The following is a 15,659-nucleotide window of genomic DNA, read 5'->3' on the forward strand; positions in this document are numbered from 1 at the left end:
TTTTTATTTCATTATTTTTTGTACCGTCAAATCAGATCTGACTGGTACAGGAGGACATTATTCCTCCTTCTCGAGCAGAGCATCTGGTGGATTTGAACTGTGCACCTCTGAACTTGCAAAAATTTAATTTTTATATTCTTGTAGAGATCTTCAACTCTGTTACACAGTATCAACCTCACTAAGTATTACACTGCATAGTAAATACGCTGCTGCTGTTGTTAAGTGCCATCAAATCAGAACCTGTTGATCTTCACAGGCAATTTAATCGCACAGAAAGATTACCCAGCCAAACTTTCTGTAAACTTTTATTAAAATCACAATTTAAAAAAAAAAAAAAAAGGAATGATTGCCCATCCTTCTCCGCAGAGCACCTGGTGGACCTAAACCACACCCTTTGGGATTACAGCACAGTTTCTTACCAGTAGGCCACTAGACCTCCCTGTCTCTTTTTTCTTTTTTATTATTTTTTATTGGTTTTCATATAATAATTCCTTTGCATTATGTCTCATTCATATACATTGTGTTTCACATTATTCTTCATTCACAATTGTGTTCATACAATCATTCTCATGTATTGTGTTTTATAAAATCAATCACCATTGGACCTTGCCCATTATTACCCTGTCTTTTCACCTGGATCCTTCTACGGAACTCCAGAGAGAATGAAGAGCGTGATGCTGAGTGAACTAACGCAATCTCTTAAGGACAAATACAACATAATACCATTATTGTAAAAATAGAAGGATAACTAGTTAAAACTTGTACATAAGTAAGGGTGAAACCATAGAGCAGCACAGTTTGGTGGGCAGGGCTCCCTGTCTCTTATACTTTAGGCATACTGACTAGTCCTTTAAAATAGACTTCATGCTAAGAAAGGTGGAAGGCCAGAGGAAGAGATGAAGACACTCAACAAGATGGATGAGATAGTGGCTGTGACAATGGGGTGAAGCTTATCAAAGATCTTGAGGTTAATTTAGGACAAGGAAGGTTCAGATCTGTTCACAGGTTTGCTACGATTCATAGTTGACTTGCCACACAAAAGAATAAAACAATAAAAGTGTTCTAGGAAGGAGGGAGAGGAGACAATAGATGGTAATAAATGTTTAATTAATAGAGAAAAACTTCCAGGAGCTAAAGAAAGTTTTAAGTTTTATCTGGAAGAACCTACTGAATGTTCACTGAATTCACTGAATGAGAAAGATTTACAAGTGGACATATACAAGTGAAATTTCCGAACTTTAATGGAAAAAATGAATAAGAAGCTGACTGGCATTAGTTACAAGATTATAAGGCCATGAGAAAAGAGATTTATGGAATCAAACAATCATAATTATAAATGCTGGAAACAGGTGTTTAATGATTTAGAATCTACTTACCTATAAAATGTGAAAAATAATTACACAACATATATAAAACTCAACATGTGACAGTATCTGAATAAGAACATTTGGAATTTAGAATAGGAAGGAAGGATGGAATACTTGCAATATTTATAACTCTAATGTTGTAAAAGGACAAATATTGCATAGTGCCACCATTGTAAAACAGAATTGACACTGGGGCTGAGGGGAGACTGAGAAAGAGGGGATAAATACTGCATTGAAACAGATGAGGGAGAGAACAGTTTAAAAGGGGCATATGATTAGGTATTATTGGCATGACAAGAGTCCAGAACAAAGGCTGCACAGTGGAGTGGACTTGGGGGGTGGGATTTTATAACAATGAAAGAATTTTTCTTTTACTTTTCAAAGAGAAGAGCAAATTGAGGTGAGGGGTGGGCAGGGAGAAAAGTACAACAATGAATAAATGGAAATCCTAAGTCTCTGTAAACTTTCATTAAAATTCATTTAAAAACCCCAAACTCTAATGTTGTTTTATGTATGACAGTGTAGGAGAGGGGAGATAAAAATGTAACTATTTAAAAGCAAACCCTCTGCTTTACAGTCTGAATGAATGAACTATTAAATTCTTCATTCAGTTATTGGGTCCAGGGTGTCAGGACCATAGTTTAAAGGAGCACCAAAATCATAGGGGACATAAGGTCACACAGCACAGCACAGTGAACAAAGACAGTGTTTGTTATAGACCCTACTTTCTAGGTACTGACTAAGGTCTTAAAAGCTTGTGAGTGTTGATCAAAGATACAACCCTTAAGACTCTCCTTATCTGGAGCAAAAAAGGAGGAAGAGAAACAAAGACAAGGAAACAAGGAAACAATTAGTCCAAAAGACTAACAGACCACACCAGAAGAACTAGATGGGGCTGCCCGGCTACTACTGCTGACCACTCTACATAGTATCACAATACAAAGTTTTAACTAGAGTTGGAGGAAAATGTAGAACAAAATATAGACCAACACTGGGAAAACTCCCAAGACTATGGCCGTTAGCCCCTCCTCAAGCTTGGAACTGAACTCAAATTTTCAGCCAATATATGCACTGGTTTAAAAGGTGTAAATAACACAAGGGAGATAGGAGGTACTCCTTAGATCAACCACTCCAGCTCAAGAGGCAGGATTTGACCAAAGACAGAGTTCTGAGGCCAGAAGGCAGGAGGAATAGAAAGAAAACACAGGGAAGAAGAGAGATGAGTGGTGTCACATGGTGGGGACTCCAATCAATAGCCCAACACAAAACGTATGCAATTTGTTGAATGAAAAACTGATTTGCTCTATAAAACCTGACCAAAATCACAATTTTTTATTTTATTTTATTAATTTTAATGAACATTTACAGAGATTTTGGATTTCCATTCTTTCACTGTTGCACTTTTCTCCCTGCCCAGCCATCCCCCACAAACACTCCCCAGTTCGCTCCTCTCTTTGAAAAGCAAAAGAAAAATTCCTTCTTTGGTATTCAATCCCCCCCGCACCCCTCCCACCACCCCAAGTACACTCCACCATGCAACCTTAATTCTGGACTCTTGTGATAACCATAATACCCTATCATTTTAAAAATTATCTTTAAAAAATTATTCTTTGCTCAATATAAGCTTTCATTAAATTAGAGAGACTATACAAATATACTAACAACTATTTAATTGCTTGATAAGCTCTTAATGGTTGCTAAAACTATCAAAAGGCAGAATATTCATATATATAGGATTGTGACAACAGATCTTTCAAGATAAAATATGGTTACAGAAGGAGCTCTGGTGGCTTAGTGGCAAAGGACTGCTCTGCCAATCCAACTGTACATGGTTCGACTCCACAGGCTGCTCCTTCTTCTATTCAATTTCCTACCTCTGAAAACCCACTAGTGGGTCAGCTATCACTCGGTCCTGATGCAACGGTACTTAACATCTAGCTGTAGAATAATTAGATGATTCATTTAATGGCACATTTCAGTGTATATACAAGATCCACATGGCACAACCTGTATATAATTTGCACAGAGTTGTAGTCATTATCAGATGATCAGATTAATGGCACATTACAACTTTACCACAGTTCCCATCAGTAATCAGAGAAGTAAATTATATTCATTTTGAAAAATTATTCCAGCATTTAAAAGATGACATTTAATAAAGTCATTAAATCTCTTACTCTTCCGTGTTGGTTGGAACACTCCACACAGCTGACCTGGATGTTTCCATGCTTAGCACCAGGAATGATCTGCACACATTCAAAGTCACTTGCCAAAATAACAATATCACAGCCTGATCCATATGCCTAAAAAGGAGAGTTTTACAATGTGTAAGATTTGCAATTTTTAAATTACTCTTATATAATTTATCTTACATTTTATCTACATTATAATGCATACCTTCACAAATTAGTTAATATAAAAATATAAATTCCTAGTAAGAATACTAAAAGTCACATTTTTTAAAAAAAAATAGAAAGACCTTGTGAACTATCATTCAGCAACTGTTACTTATAAGAAAAGGGTTATTCTAGTTTTTAAACACTATGGTCTCTGTCCTTGTAGGTCATAATCAGTTTAAATGTCTCTCCAGAGTTCATTTCAATAAGCCCTAAAGAATAAGATGCCTATGTGAAATTAATAAGACTTGAATGCTATAACTGTGTTCCAGGTTTCAAAAGATGCTTGAGAAAGATCATGATAGAAATCAGATACGCACTTTCCCAACACGATTCCACACGGCTGAAAGAGCTGGCTCAACAGACATAAACACCCAAAGCAGAATTACATGTATCCAGTAAGGGCCAAACTTAAAGTCATCAACAGCCCTGGTGAATCTATGGTACAGCATCCCCAACCATGAGGGGAAAAGAAAAACAACCCAAAGTAAATGAAGGAATCAACAAAAAAAGAGAAACAGAAACCTACTAAAATAATTTATAGAAATGTTGGACAAATATAACCATGTGACCTAGAAAACAAAGCGTAGCCCATAATTAAATTCCTGGAAAATTATCCTATTCAACTTACTGTAAAGAGTAAAACCGCATTTCCCCCCTCTTGCTACATTTCCTGGAGTATGCTATTCCTGTTTTGCAACTTTGAAATTTCTCTGATGACATAAGGAACAGAGAGGGTGGTAACATTTTTCTTTTTCTTTTAAACACCTACTTTAATTAAATAACTCAATTTTCAAACTAAATATCCTATTAAAAGTGACACAAATATATAAGTAGATAAGGTGGTATCTTTGCCCCACTTGTTACATACCCTGAAGCAATAAAGTCATGACTTACTAAGGGTAAGGAAGGACCCAAAAGCCAGAGCAACCATGTGATGACATCTGATCATTGACCTAACTACTCGAAGGCCCACAAATGACTTCCAATGGAAAAGGAAATGAAAGATCAAGACGAGACAGAAAAACATTTCTACTAGTTACTAAAATCTCCAAAATCACCTAGATTTTGCTATACATACTCTAAAGTATTTTCAAACTGTATGGTTAAAAATAACAACAACCAAAAAAAAAAGTTTTTTAAAAGCAAAACAAAGATAAATTTGGGCAAAGGGGAAAATTGCTCACAGGAGAAATACACACTTGTATTCTTAGAGACCAGCAGGGGTGCTGTACCCACGGTTCAGGAAGGGTAACCTGAAAGGGGCTATTGAATGCAGGTAGAAGAGTGTTTCATTTCATTTCATATTATAAAATTTATATTACAATAATCTTAGCCTTAAACAACACTTCACTATTTCCAAAATGTTTTTACATCTATTACCTCAGCAATGTGGATGAACAGAAAGAACAGAGGCTTTAGTTTGGAATCACACATGCAGGCTTTTTTATTTTGGTTCTGCTTTATGTTTTACATGATTTTAAGCAAAGTATTTAATTTCTCTGAGCACCTTTTTACAGCAACAGGGAAGAAAAAGAATATTGACTTTTTAAGATACGTTGTCATGAACAGTTGAGTCAGAACTGATTCATCGCTGACCCTCCACTGGGTTTTTCAGAGGCAGTAAATCACATAGCAGAATGCCCATTTCCTACCTGGGAGCAGCTGGGGGATTTGAACCATGTGCCTTGGAGTTGACAGTACATACTCTAGTGACCTAGAGACAAGGAACTGCACTGCCAACCCAAACGCTGCAACTCCACTCAGGAAGCATTAGCTCGCTCCACTATTTTCACAACACATTAAGACACATGATAATTATTAGCATTATAACTGTATACGAAGACTAAAATTCATTAATAAAACCAAAGTCACAGAAGCTAAAACGCGGGTCCTTCACAATCAGTACACAGACACAGCTCAAACTCAATTCCCTACAATTCTTACACTTTTTTTCCCCTTCCAGAGGTTAATGGTCAATGATCAGATGTCATCATCACATGGCTGCTCTGGCTATTGGGTCCTACCTTTAGTAGGACATGACTTTATTGCTGCAGGGTATGTAACAAGTAGGACAAAACTACCACCTTATCTGTCTTGTATTACAGATTTGTTGCTGGGTATTGATGCCATCTAGCTGAATACGACTCATAGTGATCCCATGGACGGCCGACCTGAACCCTGCCCTACCCTGTGCCATCCTCATGAACTCTGACACAAGAGAGCCTAAACATACAAAATATTCCAAGTAATTATCGTATATTTTATTCTGTAAAGGACCATCCAAATAATCATATCCACAGTCTATCTTCTACAGATGGACAGGCTCTCACTGTTCAGTTCCCAGAAGCACAATTTACCCTTCCCTGGTTGGCCATATGGAGCCCTGCTGGCCACTAGAGCATGTACTGCCAACTCCAAGGCATACAGTTCAAATCCTCCAGCTGCTCCCAGGGAAGAAATGGGCATTCTGCTCTGTGATGTACTGCCTCTGAAAACCCACTGGAGAGTCAGCTATGAATCAGTTCTGACTCAATTGTACATAACAACATTTCTTAAAGTCAGTTTTCTTTTTTTCTTTTCCCTCACATGTTGTCTTACTAATTATCATTTGGTTAAAGCATCTGGGTGCTGAGAGGCTGTTTCTAACCCATGAGCAGCTCTGTAGAAGACTGTGGCAGTCTATTTCTCCCACAAATCTTCTTGGGGATTCAAGACACCAAACTTTCCAATTAGCAGTTGAACCCTTAACCACTGTGCCACCAGGACTCCTTAAAAAAGAACTAACCTGTTTCTGTCAAGTCAATTCTGAATCATAGTAACCCTTCATCAGATTTCCGAGGCTACAAATCTTTATAGGAGAAGATGGCCCGTCTTTCCCCCGTAGAGTATCTGGTGGATTTGAACTGCAGGGCTTGCAGTTAGCAGCTTGAGACATTACACGCTGAGTACTAGAGAATAACTAGTTGATGTTAATAATTTATAACTATTAGCTAATACTTCCATAGCACAAGCTATCGTCAAGGGAAAGCACTAAAAATGTTGACTCTCATTTGTTTTATTAAAGTCTTATTTAGAGACCAAATCTATCCTAGTGATAAAGCTAAGAATTTCAACCTGCAGTCTCCTGAGGCTAAGCCTCAGCCCGTCTCAGGAGGGCTCTGACCTCCTGTACATTAATCTGAGTGGTATAAATGAATATGTTCACTTGTCCCTGGGTCCACAGCATTCACGGATTTCTCAGAGAGATCCCTTCTTCAGTAACCATAATGTGCTATAATAACCCATAAGAATTATAAGGAATTTAATTTTTTAGGAAGATTCTCTTGTGTTATTTAACTATGATATCCAAAATGTCATTATAAAAGCCTTGCCAATTAGTTGATGCTAAAAAAAAATATGTAAAATTCTACACTTGAAAATGTTTAAATATCATCTTCTTGAATCACAAAGTATTTTAAATTCACTCTTACTCCTATTGAGTCAAAACCGACTAACAGAGGACCCTTCAGCAGGTTTTCAAGGCTAGAAATTGTACAGGAGTGCGTCCTTCTCTCTCCCACAGAGCAGCTGGTGGGTTCAAACTCCATCTCTTTGGGTTGGCAGCGTAACTCCTTACCACTGCTGCTGTTGTTAGGTGCCATCACACAGACTATGACTCACAGAGCCCGGATGAACAGCAGATCAGAACCCACCCTACCCGGTTCCATCCTCACCGAGAACCATTACAGTCACTGTGTCAGCCCATTTTACCATGAGCACAATAAAAATATTGCCATCTTTCCTATGTGGGCTTACAGTCATTGTAAACAATGATCCTTAAGGGCATCTGAATATTAACAGTAATATACTCTTTTAGCCTTCTCTAAATTCAGTGTTCATTTGTAGTAACTTTGACTGCACTGTCTCCAGAAACACAAATACTCGTATCTAAAAACACTGGATTCTGATTTCTCCACTTTCCTTTAAAGTCCTCCTGTCTTATCTTGTCTCATTGCTGTTAAATTGGAACCAACTCATAGCTGACGCTCTAGCTGGCTTCCAGGGCTACAAACTGCATGGAAGGACACTGCCCATCATTTTTTCCTGGGAGCAGCTGCTGGGATTTGGACCACCCAAGGTTCTTTGATTTAGTGCAATTTCCAACAGACTAAAAAAAAAAAAAAAGAAACCAACAAAACTTTAACAAATCTAACACGAATATACCGCCCTTGCATACAATATTCTATAGAGTTAGATGGATGCTTTAACATTACTAAAGTCACAGAGTCAAAACTGAACATCATTTACAATAGACAAATATGTCTAAAATTTACAGGAAAATAAATGTACTGGCAATTCAAGAAGTATCAAGCATGTTGAGAGGTTTGTCTAATTTAACACAGTGTTATAGTTTTACTAAGAATATTCTACTAAGCACATTATTGTTAAGTTGCCAACTATGAGTGTTCTGATTGACAGAAGTGTGTGCTCCACTCTGACAATTGAAGGCACCTGTTATTAAGACTGTAAAATATTATTATACTAAAAATAACACCAATTATGGAAAACATACCAAGTGACAGGGATAGTACTATGCATTCGACGAGCCTAGTCTTTCTTTCAAGAATGTAAATCCTTTGAGTTATTAATCTCACTTTTAGATAAAGAAATGGAGGTGCAAAGAATTTAAGCAACTTTCCATGTCACACAGTAAACACTTTACTGGGATTCTAATTCTGGTCTCTTTACAGTTTTTTCTACTTTTCTGATGACAAGCTACCATTTTGGTTTTGTTGCTAAATACTCTGTTCTCTTTATTGGGAAATTACAATCATTCATTTAAATTCTTCATTTGTACAATGGTCTTTGCTAAGGAGCTCTAGTGGCTTAGTGGTAAGGAGTTGCACTACCAACCATAAGACAATTGGTTCAAATCTCCCAAGGTGCTCTGAAGGAGAAAAATGAGAACTCTCCTCCTGTGTGATTAGCTGCCTCTGTTAACTCACAGGAGGGTGATCTATGAAGGTAGGTTACGTAGGCCACAGTACATAAGAACAACTTTACTCATCAGCAAACAAGAAGCTAGAGAAATTGGTGGGCTTTGATGGCTACTTGGTTGTTTCACGTTATCTACCAAAAAGCAGCCTTAAGAGACCAAAGGTGGCTTCTTCTTGTTGTTGTTATGTGCCATCGAGTCACTTGTGACTCATAGCGACCTTATGTACAAGAGCCCTAAACGCCACTCTATCCTGTGCCAGCCTCGCCATCTCCAAAACACCCATTCCCACCACCCCAATCACAGAATCGATTCATCTCATCGAGGGTCTTTCTTTCCTGTGCCGCCCCTGCACTCTCCCAAACGTGATGTCCCTCTCCAAGGACCAGTCCCTCCTTGCAACATGCCCAAAGTATGTCAGACAAAGCTTCAGAATCCTTGACTCCAAGAAGCACTCTGGCTTCACCCTCTCCAGGACAAACCTGTTTGTTCTCCTAGCAGTCCGTGGTATATTCAACACTCTTCTCCAGCACCAAAACTCAAAGGCATCAATTCTCTTTCTATCATCCCTATTCACTGTCCAACTCTCCAATGCCTGGATCAGGCACACCTTAGTCTCCAGCCTGACATCATTGCTCTTCAGTACTCTTGAGAGGTCCCTCACAGTTGACTTTCACAATGCAATTTGTCTCTTGATATCTTGACTGCTGTTACCAAGAGTGTTGGCTGTGGAGCCAAGTAAATTAAAACTGTTAACTACCTCAATCTATTCACCATCCATACTGATGCTGCCAATTGGCCCAGAGGTGAAAATCTTTGTTTTCTTGATGTTGAGCTTCAATCTGTATTGAAGGCTGCAGTCCTTGACCTTATGCAGCAAGTGCTTCAGGTCTTTCTCAGTTTCAGCAAGCAGCATTGTGTTATCTGCATAATGCAGGCTGTTGATGACTCTTCCACCAATGCTGATGCCGCATTCCTCCTCCTACAGCCCAGTATCTCATATGATCTGTTCTGCATACAGATTGAACAGGTATGGAGACAAGATACATCCCTGACAGACCCCCTTCTTGATTTTACAAAAAACAAGGCTCCAGGAGTTGATGGCATACCAATTGACTTATTTCAACAAATAGACACTGCCCTGGATGTGCTCACTAAGTTGTGCCAAGAAATCTGGAGGACAGCCAGCTGGCCAACTGACTAGAAAAGATCAATATCTGTTCCCATTCCAAAGAAAGGTGACCCAACAGAGTGCGGAAATTATCAAACAATATCATTAATATCATATGCAAGCAAGATTCTGCTGAAAATTATCCAAAAACGTTTGGAGCAATATGTCAACAGAGAACTGCCAGATGTACAGGCTGGATTTAGAAGAGGTCGCGGTACTAGGGATATTATAGCTATTTAGATGGATCTTGGCAGAAAGCAGAGAATACCAGAAGAATGTCTATCTGTGCTTCATTGACTATGCAAACGCTTTTGACTGTGTGGATCACAACAAGCTATGGCTGACTCTGAGAAGAATCGGAATCCCAGAACATTTGATTGTGCTTATGAGAAACCTATACTTGGACCAAGAGGCAGTCATCAGAACAGAGCAAGGAGACACTACATGGTTCAAAAAAAATGTGACTTAAGAAGGGGAAAAAAATGACTCCTACAACAGAAAAAACAAAGTATAGATTTGACACAAAATTGTGAGATTCCCAAAGAAAATGTCCTTTCTTTCTGTTAACTCTAGACAAGTGCATGAGTTCTGAGTGCTGTCATAACAAAATATCACAAATTGCCTGACTTAACAAAAATATGAAAGCATTGTCTCACAGCTTAGAGGGATAAAGATGGGCAATCTCCTTCCATGTAATTTACAGCCTCTGAAAACCCTATGGAGGATCATCTATGACTCAGTTCCAACTAGACACTACATAACAACAATATATGTAACTGTATCTGTATTTTTATTTTTTTTTAGTATAAATATAATCATGTTTCAAGTTCCAGTCAGAACTGGGTAAAACAGGCATTAAAGAAGAGGCTAGTAGGAAGAAAAGGAGCTCTGGTGGTCCAGGGGTAAGAAACTGCACTGCCGTTCCAAAGGAACAAGGTTCAAATCCAATGGCTGCTCCACGGGAGAAGGATGGGCATCTCCTCTCATGTGATTAACTGCCTCTGAAAACCCACTAGTTGTCAGTTATGGGTCAGTTTCAACTCCACAGAACACAACAGTAGGAAGGAATGTTGAAGCAGGTATTAATGAGGTAAGGAAGCCCTGAAAAATTCATGTGAGAAGGTGGATATCAAACCAAGTGATCAAAACCAAGCCCTACCCAATCAGAAACAGGGAGCAGTTAGCATTAGACAAAGTACCTCATAATCTTGATATGTATAGTAGAAGCTGCCCGCCTTCTTCCACGTGGAAGCAGCCTGATTAGTGTTTTAGGTGAAAGAACAGAGGATTGGAAGCATCCTTTGAATTCCCTACCACCTCATTCCACTGGTCCAGACTCAAGCCCAGAAACATGTCAAAATGTAGGAGGCTTTATCTGTTCCAATGTATTGTTCGTTATCTATCTCCTCTTATGCTATTCTCCTCCCTCCAAGCTCCATTAAAATCACAAAATAAAAAATTATATTTAAAAAAAACCCCATCAAAACAAAATGCAGGAACCAGCCAGCTAAATTAAGCAGTGAACAGTCTTTGTCCATCTCTTTACTCACAGAGAAATAACCCACCTCGCTGAGACACATCCTTCCTAATAAATCTGGCTTTGCTTTCACCTTCATTCCCGTCTCCTTGTCTTGCCTCCCACCTTCACCAGGACTGTTCTTGGGCAGGACATAACCAAGCCAAAACTAGGGAATTCATCGACAGTCCACCTTCCTGCTGTCCCCAATTCTTTGTCTTGGCAAAGGAGGCTGCACCAGGGCATTCACCACATGTAACACTACACACAATTCTACAATTTTCTCCCCCACTTGAAAATAATACAGCTTGAAGAATTTTCCATTGCAGCACAGAAATAATTACAGCATTCTATTTGGTAGTTAGAGAGCACTGGTAACTCAGTGATTAAGCACTTGTCTTAATGAGTGACACTCAGTTCCACAGGGTCAGAAGTGCCTCTAGGCAACTTGGTGGGGTTTTTTAACAGTAGCTCAGAATTCCACTTTGTGGCTTTACTGTAATTGTTTCCAGTTTTACACTACTCCAAACAATGCTTCAATATGTACTTGTATGCATATATACAGTTAAGCATATGTGCACAAGTTTTCTACAGTTTCATACATCTAACATCAAACTCCTATCGTTTTTAACTATGACCCACACCACACACACACACACACACACACACACACACACACACACACACACAAATAACAAAAACAAAAAAACCAGCCCAAAACCAACCTCCTGCCATTTGGATATATATCCATATTTCAATTAGAGAATGTGAGGAGGAAGTAGAATTCAAATAAATTATCCTTCTTATAACTAAGAACACATTCTACTGATATGCTTCAGTCACTTATGCAGGCTGCAGTTCACTCTAGAGTGCTGAGTAAGGAAAATAAGCAAATGAAAGAGAAACTAAATAGAATGCAAAAACAGAGAGAAAAAAGCTTCACTGATGAGTAAAACAGTGTTGGAAATAATACAGTGATTGCTCATGTGGTAACCAACAAACATCAGATAATGCAAATTAACCCAACATTTGTAGGTAGCAGTATAAAACAGAAAGCAAAGCTGTCAGGAGGATTTTGAGTGAAACTTAAGCCTACACTTGAACACAAATAAGTAATATGAAAAATCTATAGCCAGAAAAAAGAACAAAAGAAAATGCAACAAAATATTATAAGTAGTAAGAGGGCAAAATAACTTTTTTTTTTCATTTTTCCCCAAAAGTCAAAACCCTAGAGATAACTGATTTGAGAGAAAAGTAGAAGAAAAGCAATACTCATAAGAAAGGAATTAGAAGGGGCGCTCTGGTGGCCTAGTGGCAAGGACCTGCAACTACAATCCCAGAGTCACACAGTTTGAATCCACCAGATGCTCTGCCGGGGAAGGAGGGACAATCTCCTCCTGTACCAGTCAGATCTGATTTGACAGTACACTCACACAAAATTAATAAAAATTAAAAAAAAGAAAAGAAAAGAAAGGAATTAGAATTAAAAGAGAAATAATGTTCTTAAAGTAGTCAAATGACACCACAATTCTAGTATTTACAAACACAATCAGGGAGCTCTAACAAACTTCCAAACACGAAAGGAAAACACAAAAGTTATGATTCAAACTAAGCTCACTTCCAGACTCCAGAACAAAATACAAAAGCAGGCTGTTTTCATTCCTGGTACAGTGACATCTGAAAGGAAAATAAGATCATGAAAAGAGAAAACGGCAATAAGTCATTTGCTCTCGGTAACCACTGCAAAAGCAGAGCTTCTCGAGCTTGCTTATGTTCTCATTAGAAGGTAGGTCAAGAACTGGAAAACAAAAAAACATCTTTATCATAAAAGCTATTTTATGTGACAGTGCTAAAAATAAACTATTCAAAGGGTTATCAAAAATATCAACAGAAAATTCACAGTAATGTTAAAAATTAGCCTCAAGGAACAGAAAACTCCCTGAGAATGTCACACTGATGTCTGTTTTAGACCTAGAATACTACCCCAAGATTCAGCTTTTGACACAAAAATTAGCACAGTGATATTAAAAAAAAAAAGAAAGGACATTACCCATAAGATCAGTGCCCTTCTCAAAAAGCATCAGTGTGAGACCAGAAGGTTAATAATTTCTGAAGGGCAGAGGTGATAAGACGACAAGGGCGAAGGAAAACTAATAAAGGAAAGGGAACAAATTTAATAAAACTAAAGAAAATGTTGACACATAAGTGTAACTAATTTATTGAACAATTTGTGTAGAAATTGTCAAATGAGAACCCATCTTTGCTGGTAAACTTCCACCAAAACTTGAGTGAAGTATTATTTTAAAAATAAAAGCACATAACTAACAGCAACAAACACTTAGCCTAAAAGACTGTCCAGCAAGTCTGATGATCTAGGGTCGTATTTCTGCCTCAACTTTCTAAAAACTTTGGTATTCAAGAATAGTCTTCTTTTACAAAACGGAATTCTAGTGGCCTAAGAATAAGGAGTTGCACTGTCAACTCAAAGGCAGGTGGTTCAAATTCACAAGCTGCTCTGAGGTACAATCTCCCCCTTTGTGATATACAATCTCAGAAAATCTTCTGTGACTCAGTTCTGACTCAGTGGTATCTAATAGCAGCTTTTTAAAAAAATTTATACTGGTTTATTTACAAAATTTGTATACATTGCTTTTCACACTGATAACAGCAGCTTTTACAAATGATCTGCTTTTGTGGTAATACAATGAAATACTACCAGCATGCAGGAGCAATCATTCTGTAAATTACTACCTAACTTGAGAGGGACTGGAGAATATTATGCTGAGCGAACTCAGTTCCACAAGGACAAATACTGTATACAACCATTATTGTAGAACAAGTATGAGGATCCAAGGTGGGGGGGAGGATGAAAAGAAAGCGGTGAGGAGGGGTGTAGGGTGTTAATCAAGGGTTTGCACAATTCAATGAGTAGGTGGGGTGAAGGAAATGGGAAGGATCTTTTGTGAAAAACAGTGTACTCAAACTTTGTAAAAAAATCAGATTAACATAAAAAATAATTTTATTATTTAAAAAAAATCAAAACAACTAGAGCAATACATCAACTACCAGAAATTCAAGCCGGATTTAGTAAATGACATGGAAGGGGGAATAATACTGCTGATGTCACATGGATCTTGACTGAAAGCAGAGAATACTAGAAAGACATGTATCTGTGTTTTATTGACAGCAATTTCTGTTGTCCTATATAGATCCTAGGTGTACCATAAGATTGAACTATGAAGGATTTCAAAGTCTAAGTTTATATTAATGCTTAATGCAATGCAATTAGCTGCATCCAGAATTTAATAAAAATATTTTAGATTTTAAAAAAATATAAAAAAAGCAAAATCAGTGAAAGTAATAGTATTGTTTGAACTACATAGAGGCAGCACAAACCCTGAGCATGAAGAATGGCATTGTCTATCTTCTTCTCTCAGAGATATATTCTCAGAATCTCTCAGCATCAAGCAGTCATAGCTTTGAACAGTGTCTGAGCATAGTTTATTAGTGTTATTTTAAGTTTTATATGTTATATGGTATGATTTGATTGGTCGGCTATTTTTGGAGTCTGGAAGCACTAAAACAATTTTCCCTTAAAAATTAACAGAAATTGCAATCTTCATTTAATGACATTTGACTTACAAAAGATTGCACAGGTGGGACCTTAGACATGATCTTTGTAATTTTCCACATTAAGAGTAATTAAATAAAATGCTACCTTTTAAAATGGCTACTTCTGGCTTTGTGGGGTTTTTTAAATTGTGTGTGTGTGTGTGTGTGTGTGTCTGTGTGTGTACCCTCAAATCAGATCTGACTGGTACAGGAGACTGTTCCTCCTTCTCCAGCAGAGCACCTGGTAGATGTGAACCACGCACCTATGGGACTGCAGTACAGCTTCTTGCCACTAGGCCACCAGAGCTTGCCTTAAATGGCTACTTTTTTTATGAGTCATTCTTTCTCCTAAATGATTCTTTGGACAATAAATTTACTGCAGAGAAATACTTTGAATAGTAACTTCATTTTCTCTTAACACATTTTACAGCTAAGAGACATTTGTTGTTTTAGTTGTGGACCATAGAGTCTGAACCAACCCATAGCTGACCTTCCAATGGATTTTCAGAGGCAGTTAATTGGAGACAGCACAACTAAACTTAAGAGACACTGGTCAAAAGAAAAAGGTCAGCAGTCAACGTTTTTGGAATCACAGAAGCCAAGAAAGCTTAAGATACAA

The 15,659-nt window shown here is 37.9% G+C and overlaps 1 protein-coding gene across 4 annotated transcripts in view; it reads right to left on the reverse strand.

Annotated features, from left to right (window-relative positions):
• Positions 1–15,659, reverse strand: part of DMXL2 (Dmx-like 2) — a 179,006-nt gene that overhangs the window by 128,062 nt on the left and 35,285 nt on the right. For all 4 annotated transcript variants that reach the window (XM_006895319.1, XM_006895318.1, XM_006895317.1 and 1 more), the window contains exon 2: positions 3,545–3,670. In XM_006895319.1, coding sequence (XP_006895381.1) covers positions 3,545–3,670 — 126 coding nt within the window. The remainder of the gene's footprint in view (positions 1–3,544; positions 3,671–15,659) is intronic.

Source organism: Elephantulus edwardii, unplaced genomic scaffold (genome assembly GCF_000299155.1).
Source record: "Elephantulus edwardii isolate Elephantulus edwardi_28Jun2011 unplaced genomic scaffold, EleEdw1.0 scaffold00164, whole genome shotgun sequence".
NCBI lineage: Eukaryota > Metazoa > Chordata > Mammalia > Macroscelidea > Macroscelididae > Elephantulus > Elephantulus edwardii.